Source organism: Alternaria rosae (assembly GCF_020736505.1).
Source record: "Alternaria rosae strain MPI-PUGE-AT-0040 chromosome Unknown BKA58scaffold_1, whole genome shotgun sequence".
In the NCBI taxonomy this organism is placed as follows: domain Eukaryota; kingdom Fungi; phylum Ascomycota; class Dothideomycetes; order Pleosporales; family Pleosporaceae; genus Alternaria; species Alternaria rosae.
Genome location: NW_025763570.1, coordinates 2,241,774 through 2,259,338, shown reverse-complemented (window position 1 = coordinate 2,259,338; position 17,565 = coordinate 2,241,774). Strand labels below are relative to the sequence as shown.

Genomic DNA, 17,565 nt, shown 5'->3' with positions numbered 1-17,565 from the left:
GACAAACAAAAGTTCCAGCCGCGCGATACAGCGCCAAGACCGACGCGTCTGGAGAGCTCCGAGCTCGACTTTCCACTCCCAGTCCTTACACTCACACCAAAACAAACCTTGATATTCTCTCAATCCCCCGGGCCACGGTCGCTTCCTAAAAATCTAGCCGACATCGAAGTTGAGGGCGCGCATCATGCCGGCGCTTCGCAGTACCATTGACCGCCTCGACAAGCCAAGTTCGTATGCGACAGCAAAGGTATGGAAGGCTACAGGACATCGCGTTAGGACCCAAGGACTGACTCTCTTCTAGAAGCGCAGACGCGACCGCAATGGACGTGACGATGACCGCGGCCGCTCTCCCTCACCCGAAGACAAGCTCAAAGACGCAACTACGCTCTACGTCGGTAACCTTTCCTTCTACACCACCGAAGAACAAATCCACGAGCTCTTCAGCAAATGCGGCGAGATCAAGCGCTTAGTAATGGGTCTCGATCGATTCCAGAAGACGCCATGCGGATTCTGCTTCGTCGAATACTACACACACCAGGATGCGCTGGACTGCATGAAGTACATTGGTGGCACTAAGCTCGATGAGCGTGTCATCAGGACGGATCTGGACGAGGGTTTCGCCGAGGGAAGGCAGTACGGACGTGGAAAGAGCGGCGGTCAAGTGCGCGACGAGTACAGGGCCGAGTATGATCCTGGCAGAGGCGGATACGGCAGAGCTGTGGACGAATATCACGAGGCACAGTAAGATGACAACGGACTAATACCTCTCGGACAACCAGGACGTTAGACACGAGAAAAACAACTAGGCCATATTGATCAGGAGAACCTAGCGCCGCCGCGCTATGCCACATGGGCGAGCATGACCACGCTGAGACTGAAGACGATGTAGGGCAATTTAGTTATCCTGGGAAACGCACTCAGCCCAATTTCGACTGGGTGTCTAAACACTGCAAAGAAGGCGTCTGGCGTCTATCACTCGGCATTGTTCATTAATGCTTTAGTTGTAAGCACATGCTCATAGGGGGGTAAAGATACCACATTAGATACCTTCCCAAAACTCAGTTCCACCTTTCAAACGCCCTCTCTTATGTTATATGAGAACGCCACCCAGCCATGCGCCCGCCGATGTCTAACGTTTTCTGTCACTCATCTAGTCCGATCCGCAAGTTCAAACTGCTGTCTCCTCTCCACCGCCTTGACAACCTCTCCCAACCACCAAACATGTATCCGCGGGTCGTCCGTCAGCTCAGGATGGAAGCTGCATCCAAACACATTGCCCTGTCGTACCGCTATTATATCCTCCACACCCGGATGGTCATGTACCTGGTTCTCCTGCAAAGGCTTCGCATTGGTCGACAGCGTAGCCATGACCTCAACTTCGCTTTCCAACTCCTTCCTCGCAAGATCATCCACGGGCGTCTTACTCGGCGCGACAATTGTATCATCCCTCTTACTCTCCCCTTCTTGTACACCCACTGCCTTTTTACTCGGTAACACCTTTTCCACAACAGGCGCGCGGATGAAGACGCATCGGTATGGATCGGTCTTATTCGTTTCGCTCGTCGATTCTAAGAAGGGCAGTTGGAGGTTTGCCTGGAAACTCTCGGTTTGTCGCCCGAAATGGTTTCTGTTCACTCGCACGTCTAGACCTCCAATCAGGTCCTGACCTCCCTTCTTCGTTCTATTCGCACTCTCTGCTAGTAGAATCAGGCCGGCGCATGTACCCCACGTTGGCTTGCGCTGCACCTTGACGAAGTCGCGGAGAGGCTCGAGGAGGGCGCTTCGTGCGGCTACGAGCGACATGGTTGTGCTTTCGCCGCCGGGGATGATAAGGCCATCGCATTGTGCGAGTTGGGCTGGTGTGCGGACTTCAATGAAGTGGAAGGTTTGCGACGAGGAGACATTCGAGGATGCCGCGCGGAGGAGTTGGATGTGTTCGCTGAAAGCGCCCTGGAGGGCAAGGACGCCGACCGTGATATCTTGAGCACCGATTTTTACCGTCATCCTGATGCTTGATCAAACTCCACAAACTCCGTCACAGTAGGAAAGAAGGAATTAAAGCGTCTAGGAAGTGTACAGTCATGCAACGGAAAATGACGGCAAAGGCGAAATCTTTATCGATAAGCCCAGCCCCCACTAAAACGCGGTAATCGCCCGCGTGGGCACATGTCACCTCACATGCGTTTGCTTCAGCCCTATTGACCCGCTTACCCCGAGACGGTGCCGCTCTTTGATCTACCTCTCCATCATCGACATCTCGGGACCCCCATTGACTCCGTGAACGATCATGACATGTAGATCTCCACGCGTTCTACACATCACGTCAAGAAAGGTCGTACCCACACTAAGGCTCCCAAGGCTCATATAAGGCGAGACTCCTTCTAGTAGTCTAGACTCACTACTTTAGCCGATAACGCAATCCGGCCCAGTATCAGTCTAGGACGGTGGATGAAGGCGCTATGATCAACAAACAGGATCAAGAGCCAACGGGACACGGTCTCACGTGCTGGCTACTGGATACACGATCGCTATGGCCTGGAGAGAAGATTACAGATTCAGAATCAGTATGCCATGTCACAAACACTTGTATGCTTGGAACGTCAACTAACCATGCCTAGGCCAGAGAAGCACTCTCCCTCGTCACCCCCGAGGAACAAGACCTTATAAAACGCAAATACCACATAGCGGACGCGCGCATGAGCCTAGGTTCCGCCCTACTAAAACGCCTTTTCGTCCACAAAACTCTCGGTACGCCTTGGAAAGACATCCGCTTCGGCCGAAAACGCGATCCCAAACATGGGAAGCCTATCGCCTTGCGAGTACCACCGCAACATGGCCCGGCGCCCGTGGAATTCAACATCAGTCACCAAGCCGGTCTTGTTGCCCTCGTAGGCTGCGCAACCAATGAACTCGACGCAGAAGTCGGCGTGGATATCGTCTGCGTCAACGAGCGGAATGACTATCGCGTTGTGGACGAAGAGGGTTTCGATGGATGGGTGGATATGTACGCTGAGCTCTTCAGCGCGGAGGAACTCTTCGATATCAAGTATAACGTTGATCCGTTTCCTCTTCTTGACGGCACGATGGTTACGCATGAGATTCTGGGCCGACACGATCGCTGTTGTAGGCGAAATGAGCATCTCAACGTTACGCTGCCGAGTGGAGAACAGAGGGAGCTTGATTCAGATTTACTTATTGACGCAAAACTACGACGGTTTTACACGTTTTGGTGCTTCAAGGAGGCGTATATCAAACTTGACGGCGAGGCATTGCTTGCAGAGTGGATACCGCAGTTGGAATTCAAGCATGTGCGTGCGCCTACGCCGGGGACGCCGGCGCGATGTAGCACGCACGGGACTTGGGGTGAGAGAGCCAGTGATGCGGAGATTTGGTTTTCGATGAAGTGGGATGGGAAGGGGCCTGCGGGTGTGCGGGGCTTGAAGAAAGGCGAATGTGGCAGGTTAGAAGACACGAGGGTGGAAATTCAGGCTTTTGAGGAAGACTTCATGATTGGGGTTGCGGCGAGGGAGAAGAGAGATTCGGCGGTTGATGGGAGTAGGAAGAAGCTGCCGCACGTGTTGACGCATTTTAGGGGGCTGCATTTGGAGGAGGATGTTATGAGCGTTGCTAGGGGTGCTTGATATCGATGGTCAATATGGTGATACCGCGCTGACTTTCGTATATCATAATTCATATCTCTCATAGTACTACTCCCAAGTATGCGTGGTGACGTTTCACAACAATTAAATCCCTTGGCTGGCTCGAGAGCTTACGAGTAACAGCAATAGCGTCTCCGAGCATTCAAACTGCGAAATTGTTCGCGTCTTGACGCGGATATAGTAACGAGACTGTCTTAGCATGCCTTCAATGTTTGAACCCGCCACTTATTCTCCAAACCGTAGTCCCAATGGAAAACGCAAAATCCATGATCAAATCCACTCCATCACATGTTACGTCTTGATCTAAGTCTTTCTCCATGATGTGCTCGGATGTGCTTCAGGAGAGCATCTGATCTCTTGTATTCACGGCCGCAATTCTTGTGAGGACAGACCTTCACCCCGCTCTTACTTCGCGTAAGATCGTTTATTCGTCGTAGTCCTGAGCGTCTATCCTCAACTAGGATATCTTCTTCTTCACCCGTATGCCCGGCATCAGCGAAGTTGTTGTTCGAATCAAGGAGCTTTCCATTGTAAACCCTGCAGTTCGGTTAGTGTGGGTTCTGGTGCAAAGGTTTGGGCGGTGTACTCCAAGTAATTGTTGCCTCCATCTTGCCATTCAAGCATGCCCGGCACGACTGAGTCACTCGCTTCGGTCAGGTCGGAAGGAGCTCCTTTTGGAACACCAAAGCACAATGCCGATTGCGGTAAGTGGCCATGATGAGAGTAAGGCAATTGTATTGTCGGCATGGCATCCGGTTCTGTCCATGGATGACCCTCGTCTAAGAATTGATAATCCTGTCTGGGTGGATGGGTTTGCAGGTACCTGTGAGCATCCAGCACACGTGGTATTGGTGTTAGATAGAGGTGGTCGCTGGACAACCGCCGCACTACTGATAGCGAAACCGGGTCTTCTTGAAATGCCGATAGCGGATCCAGGATGTCCAATTGGCTCGCGCCATAATCACTCGTTTCTGGTTGATACATGTCATCGTAGAGCGGCTGGTGATCAGGCCAGTTAGCTCTAGTCGTCGTTGGATTGGAGACCAGATTGACTGAAATTGCTGTCGTGGTCGATATCGACAAGCTTCTCTGACATTTCTTACAGAATGCTTTTGGCCACTCTGCCCATAGTTGACTGGTAATTGTTTCTGCTGAGGGTCGAGATTCTGGCTCAAGGTTGAGCATCTGGCCAGTTATTTCTATGACCAATCGAATCCAGGCATCATTACTTTCATGACTTGTTAACTGCATGAGCGTGCAAATCTCTTCGGTATGGTCTCGGTAGGGTGTCATGTTGGGCTCTATCTGGTCACGCATTAGAGCGCTAAGGATCTCAAAATAGACACACCCGAGCGAGAATATGTCCGTTTTAGAGCTACGTGGTGACCAATCGTGCAACTCCGGAGCAGCGTACCTGCGAGTAGTAGAGTTAGGTCGGCCCGTAGTGACACTTCGCGTGGCTGCGCTGTAGTCGAGAGACGACCCAAAATCTGTGTATATTAAGGAGTTTCTGTGTACAAGAATGTTGTGAGGTTTGATGTCCTTGTGTCGCACTTTCTGGGCGTGCATGAATTGTAGTCCGCTGGCAAGACATCCGAAAGAATAGTACAGGACGTTCAGGTCAGCCTGTGTGAGGAGGCCATCCTGAGCATCCTGCAGGAATATGTCCAGCGAACCGCGATCGGCAACCGGTGTCAGCAAAATACCTACTTGACGCCTCCCTACATACGTAGCAAAGATCTGGGTGATATGATGATGTGGAGCTAACCGTCGAATGACTTTGACCTCGTTCTCAAAGATCCTCTTCCTTTCAGCAGAGGAGCCACCGATTCGAAAGACCTTCCGCGCGAAGACCCTACCGGTACGCTGGTCGAGAACCTCTTCTACATTGGCGCAGCCGCCATGACCCAGATTGCGCAGTAATATGTAAGGCAGTTCGTCTTCCGGTTCGAGAAAATAGTGCTGACCCTCTTCAATTTGTAGTACCCGTTTCGAGCCGCTGTCGCCGTTCATCGTGGGTATAAAGCATATGCGCGTGACGTTGGGCGGCCGCTGGACTGAGGAAACTGGGCGAAGACCACGACTACCGGGTGTTAGCCTGCTCTCTAGCTAGGTTTACTATCATACCTCAGGAGTCTCGCCACTAGCCGCTGCTACCTCAGTCACGATATGGATGGATCTACTTTCCAACCTACAATACGCCGAATCGAGTTGAGCGTGTTCCGCTGGCACTGAGGTAAAGACGGGCTTTGTAGCAACCCTGGAAGAACTTCCAAACAATGAGAGAAGTAGAAGGAGATATGAAGAAAAGTAGTCGAGGTACTTCGGAAAGACTGTGTGTGAAGCTTACGGTCGAAGTTGACAAGGCTGGCTCGCGCCTAGATGCATGGCGGAGGCTGAGGGCTGCATAGTCGATTGGCTCCAGGTGGAGGCACTGCCTACAGCCACGTCAACTCCCGAGTTCAAATTTCGACTACGCGCCTGGATGCTATAACGATAGCTGTAGTAAGAATGATATCTCAGCTATCATATTGAGGTAAAGTATTGGCGTTCGGGACGGTTGACAGGCAACAGATCGCGTATCCAAATTCACGACCGATCAAAGTCCCGTTAAGTTCCAACACCAGTGCGATGCTTAGGTAGCAAGAATTAACTTATGCTTTGTCCGCTAATGTTTCCATCCGTGGTCGACCGTCGTTGGGTACGAAGGTATGGCAGCGCGGCGAGCCTGGCATGTTTTGTAGCCGGGCTGAGTAAGCCCAGGCCCAAATCCCGAGATGGCTTCGAACGTCAGGCGCGACAACTCTTGTCCACTCAATGTAAGCTATCTGGAACACTACCTGACCCTATCGCAGTACAACGAGCCCTACGAACATGCCGAGAAACTCAATATATCGAAGCACCTCATTTTTATGCCTAGTATGAAGATGCCGAAGAAGATACGCGTCATGATTGCTGGACCCTGAGCCCATAAGGTTTGATAGCTACGTCAACGCTCCCGAAGTCAATCCGCGGCTATGCCCAGATGTATATTACACCCCTCGCCAACTCAACACCACATCCGCAGTTTCCGCCTTGCTCTTACATAGTCAATTAAACGACCCCTCGAAAACCGCATCCTCGAAGTGATACGGAGACCGCCACGATGTCTTCCAACTCGCTCAACTACCCGCTCCTCGCCATCCCAGCCTACTATGTCTTCTCCCTCGTCCCGCACATATATGCCGCTAGCCTCCTCACAGCCAACGGCTACAAGATCAACAACGCGAACCCCAAGGCAGCGTTGTCACCAGATGCCGTGAAGGGCAAGGTGCCCGATGCTGTGTAAGGCGTCCCCACTCTCCCCACCTAAAGTCCCTTGCTAGTACGATACTAACATACCTGCAGCTTCAAAAAGTACCAACGCGCCGAGAACGCCCAGTCGAACAATATGGAACAAATGCCCCTCTTCGCTGCCGCCGTTATCGCTAGCATCATTGCCGAGCGCACCACCGCAACAGGAATAGGACGAGAGGTCATCTCAGGCGATGCGACGGGCTTGACAACATTCGTCACAGCTTGGTTTGTAGTCAGGGCAGCGTACTGTCTTGCGTATGTACAAATCGCGACTTACTCGAAGAGCATGATCAGAAGCGGCCTTTGGGCTATCGGCAGTGGACTAGCAATATACCAGATCTACAAAGCTGCCGCGATCTTGGGCTAGAGATCATGGATAATGAAGCGGCATGGTGAGCGCGATGGACACGACAAAGACAATGCTGGGACAAGAGCACGAGTTCAGGACTGCTCCTTAGAACCGATAAGCAATGATATCAGTTACTACTAAATTCAGGTGTTCCGGCAACTGGAGGCTTCCAATATCGTAATATCAGAAGTAGCTTCTCGCCAATGTAATTTCGCGTCGCCGTCCCAAAACGAACAGGGTCCGAACACAAAGGCACCACGGTAACACGAATACATCACGCCTGGTTGCGCAGTCACACTGGGATTGGTCTGGAACGAACGACGAAACTTATTGGATGTACAAGTGACACAACAAATCTGCAGGAGACTTTGACAAGTACGGAACGGTCAAACTCCCACGCAACTGTTTGTCTTCGTGCCATTGACGCTGATACCCCTCAGTCACGATGACTGCATTCGTTCACTCCCTTCTGTAGACATACTAGCCCACCTTCAATTACAGTATGGTTCGCCGCAAGCCAGGGCAATCATTTTGCTCTCAAGGCTTTACTATAGCAAACCTTTTGAGCTGTGCTGCAACGCAATCATCCTCGGCGTCTTTCCTCTACCCGAACAGCGCTTCTTCTGTCTTGACGATCGATGCTCATACTGTCCTACATATCGAATGGACATCCAACTACGATTCAGGCTTCTTACAATTGTGGTGCGATGATGATACTGGAACAGGCAACTAGGTGAATTGTATGTAATCACCCCTGTGCACCCCGCCGAACATTGTCAGCATCGGAGCATAGATGCCAACTATGGCTAATATACTTTGGGCATTAAAGGGCTATCAGCTAAAGTCTGGGTAAACGACAACCGCAGGTACTCGCCGCAGGATAGATTGAATACAGGCCGTAGCTGGAATAGTCCTGTTGCATGCCACTTCGATATCCAGTACCTTGAGGACGGCGATAATGGACAGCAGGGCCCGCTTCTCACGATCAAGTCAGACATCGATAGTACCCCAACTCTTTACGATCAATCGTTCACATCGCTCCTGGCTCCTTTGATCAGTACAATGACAGTGACCCCCGTGCCATTCTCTTCAGCCATGACTTCGTCGCCATTATCTGGTGTAACAACGGCGTACGGTCAATCGTTTATATCACTCATCGCATCTACTACTAGCGTGATAAACATGACCTCAACGTTATTCTCTTCAACCACAACTTCGTCGCCAGTTTCCAGCGTAACAACCGCGAGGGATAACGAGCCACTATCTGTCGGTGCAATAGTAGGGATAGCATTCGGCGCAGCGTTCGCAATAATAGCGTTAATAACAGCAGGGTATTTCTTCTGTCGGTACCATCGGAGGTTAAAGGCATTGGAGAATGGGGTTTCTCGGGTTGGCGCCCCAGAGGGATATGTATCGCAGATATTGCAACCTGTACTCCCTGCAGAGAAGCGCGGCGAACCACAGGCTGAGTTGTCTGAATTGGTGGCATAGAATGCGGGAATTGGCATGGCATTATTAAGAGCCGGTCTGGTCGGATTTCATGAGGATGAAAACAATAATGAATAAAAATTCTCAAGAACGTAAGCATGCTCTTCGGATGAAGCCGCGTGCGTACCCTGTTATAGCAGCTCCACATACGTCATAGCACCGATGTTTGCGCGAATACTTATTGGATCAAGCAACGCGCAAAAGCATCAATCGAGGATAGCGCAACCAACAGATTCAAGATGTTCTTCAAGGTAGGCCCGACCTTGAATCGTAAGTGTGGGACCGTTATCTCGGTCGTTCACATCGGCCGTATTCATGCGCTAGGGTTCACGCACCCTAGCCCCCGCAGTATTTCTTCTGGAATCCCAACATCCCCGAAGGCTTGGTCCTGCATCCTCACTCGTTCGTTTTCCTTGTTCAATTCGCTGCAGCTGGTAATACGGAAAGGATGTTGTCTTCAACTCCCCTCAAGACAGCCGCATGGCTCGCATTCACAGCTTCTCTGAGCTCAGCCACACCCCAGTATGGCACTTCTCCAAAGGTTCAGTTCAAGCACTGGCCTGCTGAGGCAGCGACTGCCCTTTCCACCATGATCGCAAAGAACGCCAATCAAAGCAACTATGCGGTCTTCGATATGGACAACACCAGTTACCGCTACGATCTCGAGGAATCGCTTCTTCCTTTCCTGGAGAACCGTGGCATCCTAACACGCGATGATCTGGACCCCAGCCTTAAATTGGTCGATTTCAAGGACACTGCGAACTTTACCGAATCGTTGTACAGCTACTACAACCGCCTGTGCGAGATTGATGACTTTGTCTGCTATCCATGGGCCGCGCAAATCTGGTCTGGCTTCACACTGCGCGAACTTAAGACCTATGTGGATGAGCTCATGGCGTACAACTCATCCATTCCCACGAAGTACTGGGACGGCGACGAGGTCACATCCAGCAGCGTAAATCCGCCAAAGGTTTTCCGGGGCCAGGTCGAACTTTACAACGCTCTCATGGACAACGGCATCGCCGTTTATGTCATTAGCGCTGCGCACGAGGAGCTTGTACGCATGGTGGCCAGTGACCCAAAGTACGGATACAATGTGCCACCTCAAAACGTCATTGGTGTTACCACCGTTCTGAAGAACACCACCTCTGGTGCGCTTACGAATGCCCGGAAACAGATCACGGAGGGAACGTACAACGAGACCGCTAATCTCGACTTGGTCGTGACTCCGTATCTATGGACACCTGCTACGTGGTTTGCCGGGAAATGGGCCGCTATCCTTACCTACATCGATCAATGGAAGCGCCCCATCTTAGCCGGTGGTGATACTCCCGGAAGCGACTCGTACATGCAGTTCCATGGAGTCGATACAGCAAAGGGAGGTGTGCATCTGTGGATCAATCGCAGGGACGCGTACTTTGAGCGTCTGCAAGAGGAAATCAGAAACAACACACAGGCGCAGATTGCTAATGGCAGGGAGGTTACAGCGGATAAGAACTGGGTTGTTGTCAAGCCTGAGGATATTTTGTAAACATGTAATGTAAAGGTGGAAAGGCAGAGATATGATAGATGGTAGCCCGAACTGCTGGGGAGACAAAACACGCTAGCTGACATAATCGCTCGGCTAAGCTTTCTTCCAGCTCTCGGTCTCCGGCCTTCTCGTGCCTGTTATCGACGCGTCAAGCTCACCAACCACCTCACTCACACCCACACACCGCCACTAATCATGCAAATGAAGCGTGAAAACAGGGCGCATGTTTGAAAGGATAGTAAGTCGCGCCTCCGTTGCCTTCCACCTTGTCCTTCTTTCGATGATGATCTCACATTACACTTGAACCGAGATTCTTTAGTTGCGGCCCTTCCTTCGTACGCCTCGTGGTTTGCGAAAACTAGCCCGGGTGCACCGGGTTGTGGCAGACTTTGGTTTCGATGCGCGAGTAGAAGATAGCTCTGATTTGCACAATATTGCACCAGTACAGTCATTTCGGATGGTTATCAGTACTAACGAAGACCAGATAGTTCAACGTACAACAATTTCTATAATCTAATATAGTGGTTTCCAAAACGCTGGTACGTTGCAAAACGAATGCCGGAAAAAAGGATTTATCGGAGAGAAAACCTAGCTCTCATCTTTCTATCAGAACCACGTCAGCGTCTGATAAGAGTGATGGCATGTCAGCACCAGTGCGCAATGGTCAATTCGATTCCTAAGACACAGCATTTCACCATTTTGCATCTGCGACGATCGCAATTGCGTACGCCGAAACAGTTCTGTCGTATTGCATACACACGTGTCTGTCATGGCCTTCTCGTTTCTCCATACTCTACTGTTCAGACTCAGCCGTCTTGCTATAATAGATACTAGACATAGTACTAGTCTCAAATGAACCATCGTGAGGACCACGAATAAGTCATTTTGGAATACTCGTCCTGAGGCCTCCGTTCATTCGAAGTGATCCTTGCCGTTCTACAGACATTGTCCTCTGACCAGAACGCAGCATGACTTCGTAAGGTTTTGTTTGAGATGCAACTTGAAGAAGGCAGATGGGCAAGCACGAAACAATTGTGGGCCATAGTGATTACGTAATCAACACTAAAGCTCCCGCACTCGCTTTCGTTCTCGAGAGCGAGACCCAATTACGCCAGGCCAGCCCGCATTCATCCATCCATTTACGTGCCGACGTGACGTTCAGCTGAGGTCGTGCGAATGCCTAGATTTGGCTCTAAAAAGACGCGTTCGGGATGCGCACAGTGCAAAGCCAGACGCGTCAAGGTAGCTTCCCTTTTCAAATCTGTCGCGTTAACGTATACTTACCCACGTTCAGTGCGACGAGAGTAGACCATGCGGCGCGTGCACTAAGTATCGCGTCGAGTGCAGTCTTCTAGGGGTTGCAAGCCAAAGTCCAAGCCGTGTAGACACAGCATCTCCACACAACGATCCTACCCCAACAAACGCGTCAACCCCCACGAATGGAAATGGCACAACCCCACTGGACACGGGCCTAATCCAAGAAGCGAGCCTATCTCCAGTATTAGCAGGTGTCTCGGAGGATGGTTGGATGCAGGACTTGGAACTGACGCACCATTATACCGCCCACGCATATCAAACTATGCCGGGCACCGAGCATGTGAAGCAAATCTGGGGGCTCGCGGTTCCACAAGAAGCCTTCAAGTATCCTTTCCTTCTACACAGCATACTAGCCTTTTCCGCGAATCATCTCGCGTACATCAACACTTGCCGCGTCGCACACTTTCGTATGGCCGCCTCGAAACATCAAAGCGCAGCACTGACAGGTCTAAATCAGGCCGTCGCAAACATTGGGCCTCTGAACTGCCATGCCATCTTCGCTGCAGCATCAATGACTGTTATCAACGCATTTGCTGACGCGCGTGCGTACAACTTGGACGTTTTGGTGGAGATTTTGCAGTTAGCACGCGGCATGGATTATGTACTCACCAGTGTGACCGACATGCTGAGAAAAGGTCCCTTCGCAGCCATTGTCCGGCCTGCTGAAGAAATGCCTAAGCCACCGTCGTTGTTATCTGCCTTCCTCGTGGACATCCAAGCGCTGAGCTGTCCTACTTCTGCCAACCCGTCGCCGGACGACATCAATGCTGCTAGGGCGGCTGAAGTACTCCGGAATGGTCTTCAGTATTCTTTGGAAACTTCTACTCATCCAGCCTTGCGAGCGACGATGATCTGGCCGATCGCTGTCGCGCCGGAGTTCATCGAGGCGCTCAAATCAAGGACACATCCTGGAGCTAGAGCCATCTTCAAGCACTATTGTCAACTCGTGGAGTATGCAAGTACTGACTTCTGGTTCTACACAGGATGGAGGGGAATTTCGCAACACCTGTGATGTGTTATACAGGGCAGTCTCCCCTATGGTCTTCGCAATAAAGGAACGAAAGCATTGATGAGTTAGTCTAATAAACTCTTTCTAGATGTCGAAGACTCTGACATCGACAGGGTTGCAGAATCAAAATGAGATGTGAAAGAACTCATGCTACTGAACGCATTCCACTACGCAATTCAACACAAACTTTATTGCTTTTCATTGCAGCTTCTTACGGCCACACTTTCGGCTGCGTCGGCCTCTGGAAGCGTACAATGGCTAACAACCTAGTACTTTGCAGTAGTGAATCAACATCACGAACGCATCGTATGCATGTAAGCTCCCTGATCTATCACCTTCCAACTGTCACATCCAAACACATCCACCCCCTACTTCATCACCAAGGCAAACCGCTCTCTCAGAATCCATCTACCCGACTACCAAAATACAAGTCACTACGCATGAATTCGAATATGTCAGGCGCATCCTTCTTCAAGGTTCTGGGCCTTGCTCCGACAGCATCAGAAACTTCAGTTCGGTCGAGATTTAAGCTTCTAGCTCTAGCTTATCATCCTGACAAAACAAATGCGGTTAACAAAGCAGTAGCTACTTCCTGTTTTGTGGAAATGCGACAAGCTTATGAATATTGTATGTCTCATCTCAGCCCCGAAGAAGAAGAGGCAGAAGACTACAAGGACGAGGATGATGATGCGGACTGGCGAGACAAGCTCCCTACCGGCATATTCGATGCGAACAGCGCATGGTGGGACGAACTACAGGGCGATGAGCCCATGGCCATCTTGAAATGGGCCGAGGCTTGTCAAAACGCCCATCGATTCGCCAACGTAAAGCTTGATGAAGTGGAGCAACGTAAGCTCAACGTCAGTTACCTAAAGGCCTACGAAAACTTCGAATACTGGCGTCGTAAGCATATTGAACGATATGAAGAAGAAGATCGCATACAACAGGATATCAATGCTCTTCCAGAGCGTCTTCAGGTCCACGTCCGCCGCTCTCTCGAAGCTAAACGGGCTGAGTCGAAACACTGCTATGAACAATACCAGGAAGATCATGACGATGAACAATACTTTTGGGAACAAGAGGCCTTGGAAGATCCCGATTCCATACCTATGCCGACCGACACGTGGCGCTACCTTCACAATGCGGTGGAAAGTAGCGCCACTCCCCAACAGCACCTCGCAAATTTCAGGATACAATGTAAGGCAGTTGAACAGCGCAACATAGGATGGATTGAACAGGGTATTGAGTACTACCCCCAAGCGGAAATGGATTGCCGTGCCAGGAGGCGTAAAGAAACGGAAGCTAGGCTTCTCGAGGAGGTCGCGCGCGCCGAGAAGGCGGCTTGCGAACGCAAACTTATCAACAACATGAACTCTGCCAAGCGTGTTGGTCGCCTTGCCAAGGCAAGCGCTACCGAGCTGATAGATGAAGTTACACCGCGCTGCCTGGAAGATGGTCCTCAAGATGATGCTATACCTTATAGTCTAGAAGACGGTGCTAAAGATGAGGCCGCATAATCCACCCTTTTCCCAGTTTGTAAGCTATCGAGGTCTGGGAATAGAGGCAGCTGGCTCTCTTCACACTCGCTCTAGCACTCACAATTAGCGTTGCTTGGTCCATATGGGAGGGCGGTAGACCCAAGTAGAAAGGGTCGATCAAGGAAAGCTTAGAATCCAAGTCATGCTAAATCACTTCGAGTTTGTCTTCTCGCTCTCTATTGCAAGTGAGTTTTACGTACATTTTCTACTACTTCATCAAGTACAATGAGATTTCGCTCGTGACATGTTTTGCCCCAAAGCCATCTATGATGGAGTTACTCCCCACGCTGCTGGCCTCATGTCAAACTCGGAGACTTCAGAAACGATCTCCGCCGCCTTCGATCCGTAACACTGTCCCACAACCCATAGCGAAGTGTCGATACCCGAGCTGACCCCGCCAGCAGTTACAATGCGGCAACCCGCGTCGGTAGTTCCAGCGTCCGACCATCGTTGCCTCACAACGTTGACTTTCGAATCACCGCCCGCCGCTTCATCAGCGAGCTGCTTCTGCATTTCGAGAGACAGATGATGCGTTGTGACAGTACGGCCTGCAAGTACCCCAGAAGCCGCCAGGATAAGACCTCCAGTGCATACTGATTGTAGGAACCTCTTGCCTGTCTCTTTCCTTGGCTTCGTGTTCGAGAATCTTTGGATAAGCTCAGCCAACTCTTTTCCCTCTTTGGTGCTCATGAGTTGCTTGATGGTATTGTCGTGCGCACCGGGAATGACTAGGATGTCATACTCTTCAATGCGGCCGGACATCTCGGCGAAAGTGGCGTTTGGCAAGTAGACCATAGCTTTGGAAATGGATGTGACGGGGCTCTGATGGGCGAAGGAAGTTACTGAGAAAGGAGCTGGTTTACTCATGTCCATTTCCATGTCGTGGTAGTGGCAGTAGATCTCGGCCGGGCCGGAGAAATCCAGGAGGTCGGCATCTTGGTAAAGGTAGATTGCGACTTTGAATTGAGACATCGCTGTGTTTGGTAATGAGTATATGCGTGGCTTCAAGAGCTTATATAGTTTCACAATGCTGGCGCATAACCACCGGCTGATCCCAAGTGTAGTTTCGTGGTTGGTCTTTCGTAGCACGATTTGCCCGGATCGGATGTGAGTTTGTGTCCGGCTTCCGCGATCGCTAACCCGGTGAGAAGTCCGCTTCTTAGCCTGTACCACGAGAAAGTATGCGCAGATTCTGCAGACCTAAATCTTTGTACGTGTATAGCTGATTCATCGCTACAGAGTCGAAACCCGGTTCCTAGTCGTTTGTGCACGTGTCAACATCGGGTTCTGCTGACATGTCGGCTACACAAGCACAGTAAATGCGCATGACGACATGACCTAGTAATTGCGCTCGGAGACAATCGCGTCGCATAAAAGACGCCTATGTTAATAAAATGCTTGTTGGTAGATTGTGTAATCAATCGAAATGAACGCGGTTGAGATATTTGGAAATTACTGCGGCATACGTCCCAATTCTAGTAACGAATTTTGCATGCACTGCGTCGATATCCCCTACTGTCCCTCTGCCTGCCGTGTTGCAGATGTGGAGAAGCATGCACCGCTTTGCAACAACTTACAATACTTCGGACAGAACGCTCGTCCATCCTGGTTATATTCTCGTTGTATCTTCTTCCCAGTTGACTGCTCACAGCCGCGCTTTGTTTGGTTGAAGTATCATGGTCCGCCTTACTAGCAGAATATCGACCGCGAAGATCTGAGGCGTTTCGTAACCGGTTGCCCGTCCGGCGGCGACGCAGCCTTTGACTGCTTCGGCGAATGTAACAGGCAATTGCGTGATCGGATCATCGTTCGGCATGACAGTAACGCTCTTGGTGACAAGCAACCCCACAACCAATGTGTAATGGCATTACTTGGTCAGGTGGCTGGTGAGTATTAAAGAAGACCACTGCTGGCTCAGTCTTGCAGATTTCCTGTTGACAACGACCTGACTCGATGGGCTATGGGGACTCGGACAAAGACGAGTGAGCTTCTAATCCCCATGGATCTCGGTACTATATCCCTGGCGCCTATTCTCTCGTTCACGAAATGGAGGGCAACGTCGACAGATGACTATAACTTGATTATCGCTGCGGAAGACGCGACGCCCCGGACAACTATCGCAGGGAACGCTTCTTCAAAGAAAGCTTCGCCGAAGAAGACATCACCACGGAAGAAATCGAGTGGCTTTTTTCCCCGACTTCTTGTACTTGAAATGGCGATGTTTATCGTGGTAATTACTGGCAATCTTAGGCAAGAAACTTCGCCTACATTGTGAGGTCTGATGAAGTGAAGGTTATCCTAATCTTTCGTATGTATACTAACACCAATACTGTCAAATGGCATCGTCTTGCTTGCGATTTAGGATTCGCGACACAAGTGATGTAAAAGACGATAACGGTCCAGAAGCATTCGCGGGAGATATGTGGCGAAACATTGATATCGCTGTGACGAAGGAGGTAAATTGACAAGTGTGCGTACCTCAAAGACGTAACGTCTTGGCTGAGAACATATAGTGGGGCCTGCAAACCAGTTGCAAATCGAAGCAGCTTATCTAGGCGCTAATCACTGTTCTAGATGTTTTCCAACCATTGCTATGGGTCGATAAGCCGTGGGTGTCGTTGCAGTGAGACCTCGCGTACCTAGAATTGCCTGGTCGATCCGCAAATGCATGCAGACAGAACCCTCGTGGTCCACCATCCAGGCAGACGGAACCCTTATAATAACAGCTGTTCGATAACAGAAAATTCGTTGGCAAGAAGATACCTGTTACCAAGATTACCTACATAGAGATGAAAGGATGCCGTGTCGCCTCCAAATGATCTTCGACGCCTCGTGCCTACACGATAACGAGCCTGGAAGTCTTCATCCCTCTCATATCCGAGTATTCTTGAGCCGATACTTGCCCCATGGCCTTATCATGATTCTCATCTTAGCATACGCGATGGCAGTAAGCGCCCAGATGCGCTGCGCCGCTGGCCAAGCTTGGATGCACACGCGACGAAAACACCAAGGCTTCGCACTCCTCCACACAAACGTGAGCTACAATTCCCCACAACGTTATGTTATCCGCATATTGTCCAATAGTATGTCATGTCTTGAGTGAAGTGGTGTAACCATAGCTTGGCAGAACGTTGCCGGTCAACCGACCCTTGTTCAGCCAAGACAGGACGAGACGGAACTCGGAATACAACTTTGCTTGTAACCTTCCATTTCGCTCGATAGTCGCCAACGCCGCCAATTGTTCCAAGGGTTGAGTTCCAATGCCTGAGGAGATAGTCTGCAATACTCTCGGGTGTCCCGTCGCGACCTAGACTCAGACATGGCGAATCAATGCCTGC

General features: G+C 50.6%; 9 protein-coding genes across 9 annotated transcripts; 6 read left to right on the top strand and 3 right to left on the bottom strand.

Annotated features, from left to right (window-relative positions):
• The first annotated feature begins 1 nt into the window (after position 1).
• BKA58DRAFT_14098 (nuclear cap-binding protein subunit 2) lies at positions 2–946 on the top strand. The gene is made up of 2 exons (XM_046164590.1): positions 2–247; positions 302–946. The coding sequence occupies exons 1-2, from the start codon at positions 185–187 to the stop codon at positions 743–745; spliced, it is 507 nt and encodes a 168-aa protein (XP_046031018.1). The 5' UTR covers positions 2–184; the 3' UTR covers positions 746–946.
• BKA58DRAFT_14099 (class I glutamine amidotransferase-like protein) lies at positions 947–2,130 on the bottom strand. Its single transcript, XM_046164591.1, has one exon. It carries the CDS (start codon positions 2,002–2,004, stop codon positions 1,147–1,149), a length of 858 nt encoding a protein of 285 aa, XP_046031017.1. The 5' UTR covers positions 2,005–2,130; the 3' UTR covers positions 947–1,146.
• A 51-nt stretch (positions 2,131–2,181) lies between these two features.
• BKA58DRAFT_350763 (uncharacterized protein) lies at positions 2,182–3,696 on the top strand. The gene is made up of 2 exons (XM_046168529.1): positions 2,182–2,564; positions 2,619–3,696. Exons 1-2 carry the CDS (start codon positions 2,460–2,462, stop codon positions 3,639–3,641), a joined length of 1,128 nt encoding a protein of 375 aa, XP_046031016.1. The 5' UTR covers positions 2,182–2,459; the 3' UTR covers positions 3,642–3,696.
• Positions 3,697–4,172: 476 nt separating this feature from the next.
• BKA58DRAFT_396454 (kinase-like domain-containing protein) lies at positions 4,173–5,672 on the bottom strand (the record flags this gene model as incomplete). The annotated part of the gene is made up of 1 exon (XM_046171358.1): positions 4,173–5,672. The coding sequence occupies one exon, from the start codon at positions 5,670–5,672 to the stop codon at positions 4,173–4,175; it is 1,500 nt and encodes a 499-aa protein (XP_046031015.1).
• A 1,020-nt stretch (positions 5,673–6,692) lies between these two features.
• Positions 6,693–7,604, top strand: BKA58DRAFT_14114 (membrane-associated, eicosanoid/glutathione metabolism protein). Its single transcript, XM_046164598.1, has 2 exons — positions 6,693–6,983; positions 7,047–7,604. The coding sequence occupies exons 1-2, from the start codon at positions 6,805–6,807 to the stop codon at positions 7,360–7,362; spliced, it is 495 nt and encodes a 164-aa protein (XP_046031014.1). The 5' UTR covers positions 6,693–6,804; the 3' UTR covers positions 7,363–7,604.
• Positions 7,605–8,439: 835 nt separating this feature from the next.
• BKA58DRAFT_407430 (uncharacterized protein) lies at positions 8,440–10,363 on the top strand (the record flags this gene model as incomplete). Its single annotated transcript, XM_046172028.1, has 2 exons — positions 8,440–8,463; positions 9,305–10,363. 2 exons carry the CDS (start codon positions 8,440–8,442, stop codon positions 10,361–10,363), a joined length of 1,083 nt encoding a protein of 360 aa, XP_046031013.1.
• Positions 10,364–11,539: 1,176 nt separating this feature from the next.
• Positions 11,540–12,692, top strand: BKA58DRAFT_446565 (uncharacterized protein; the record flags this gene model as incomplete). The annotated part of the gene is made up of 2 exons (XM_046174193.1): positions 11,540–11,605; positions 11,658–12,692. 2 exons carry the CDS (start codon positions 11,540–11,542, stop codon positions 12,690–12,692), a joined length of 1,101 nt encoding a protein of 366 aa, XP_046031012.1.
• Positions 12,352–14,349, top strand: BKA58DRAFT_14057 (uncharacterized protein). The gene is made up of 2 exons (XM_046164577.1): positions 12,352–12,753; positions 12,803–14,349. The coding sequence occupies exon 2, from the start codon at positions 12,818–12,820 to the stop codon at positions 14,204–14,206; it is 1,389 nt and encodes a 462-aa protein (XP_046031011.1). The 5' UTR covers positions 12,352–12,753; positions 12,803–12,817; the 3' UTR covers positions 14,207–14,349.
• A 14-nt stretch (positions 14,350–14,363) lies between these two features.
• Positions 14,364–15,384, bottom strand: BKA58DRAFT_372797 (transcriptional regulator). Its single transcript, XM_046169167.1, has one exon. It carries the CDS (start codon positions 15,197–15,199, stop codon positions 14,492–14,494), a length of 708 nt encoding a protein of 235 aa, XP_046031010.1. The 5' UTR covers positions 15,200–15,384; the 3' UTR covers positions 14,364–14,491.
• Between the last annotated feature and the right edge of the window lie 2,181 nt (positions 15,385–17,565).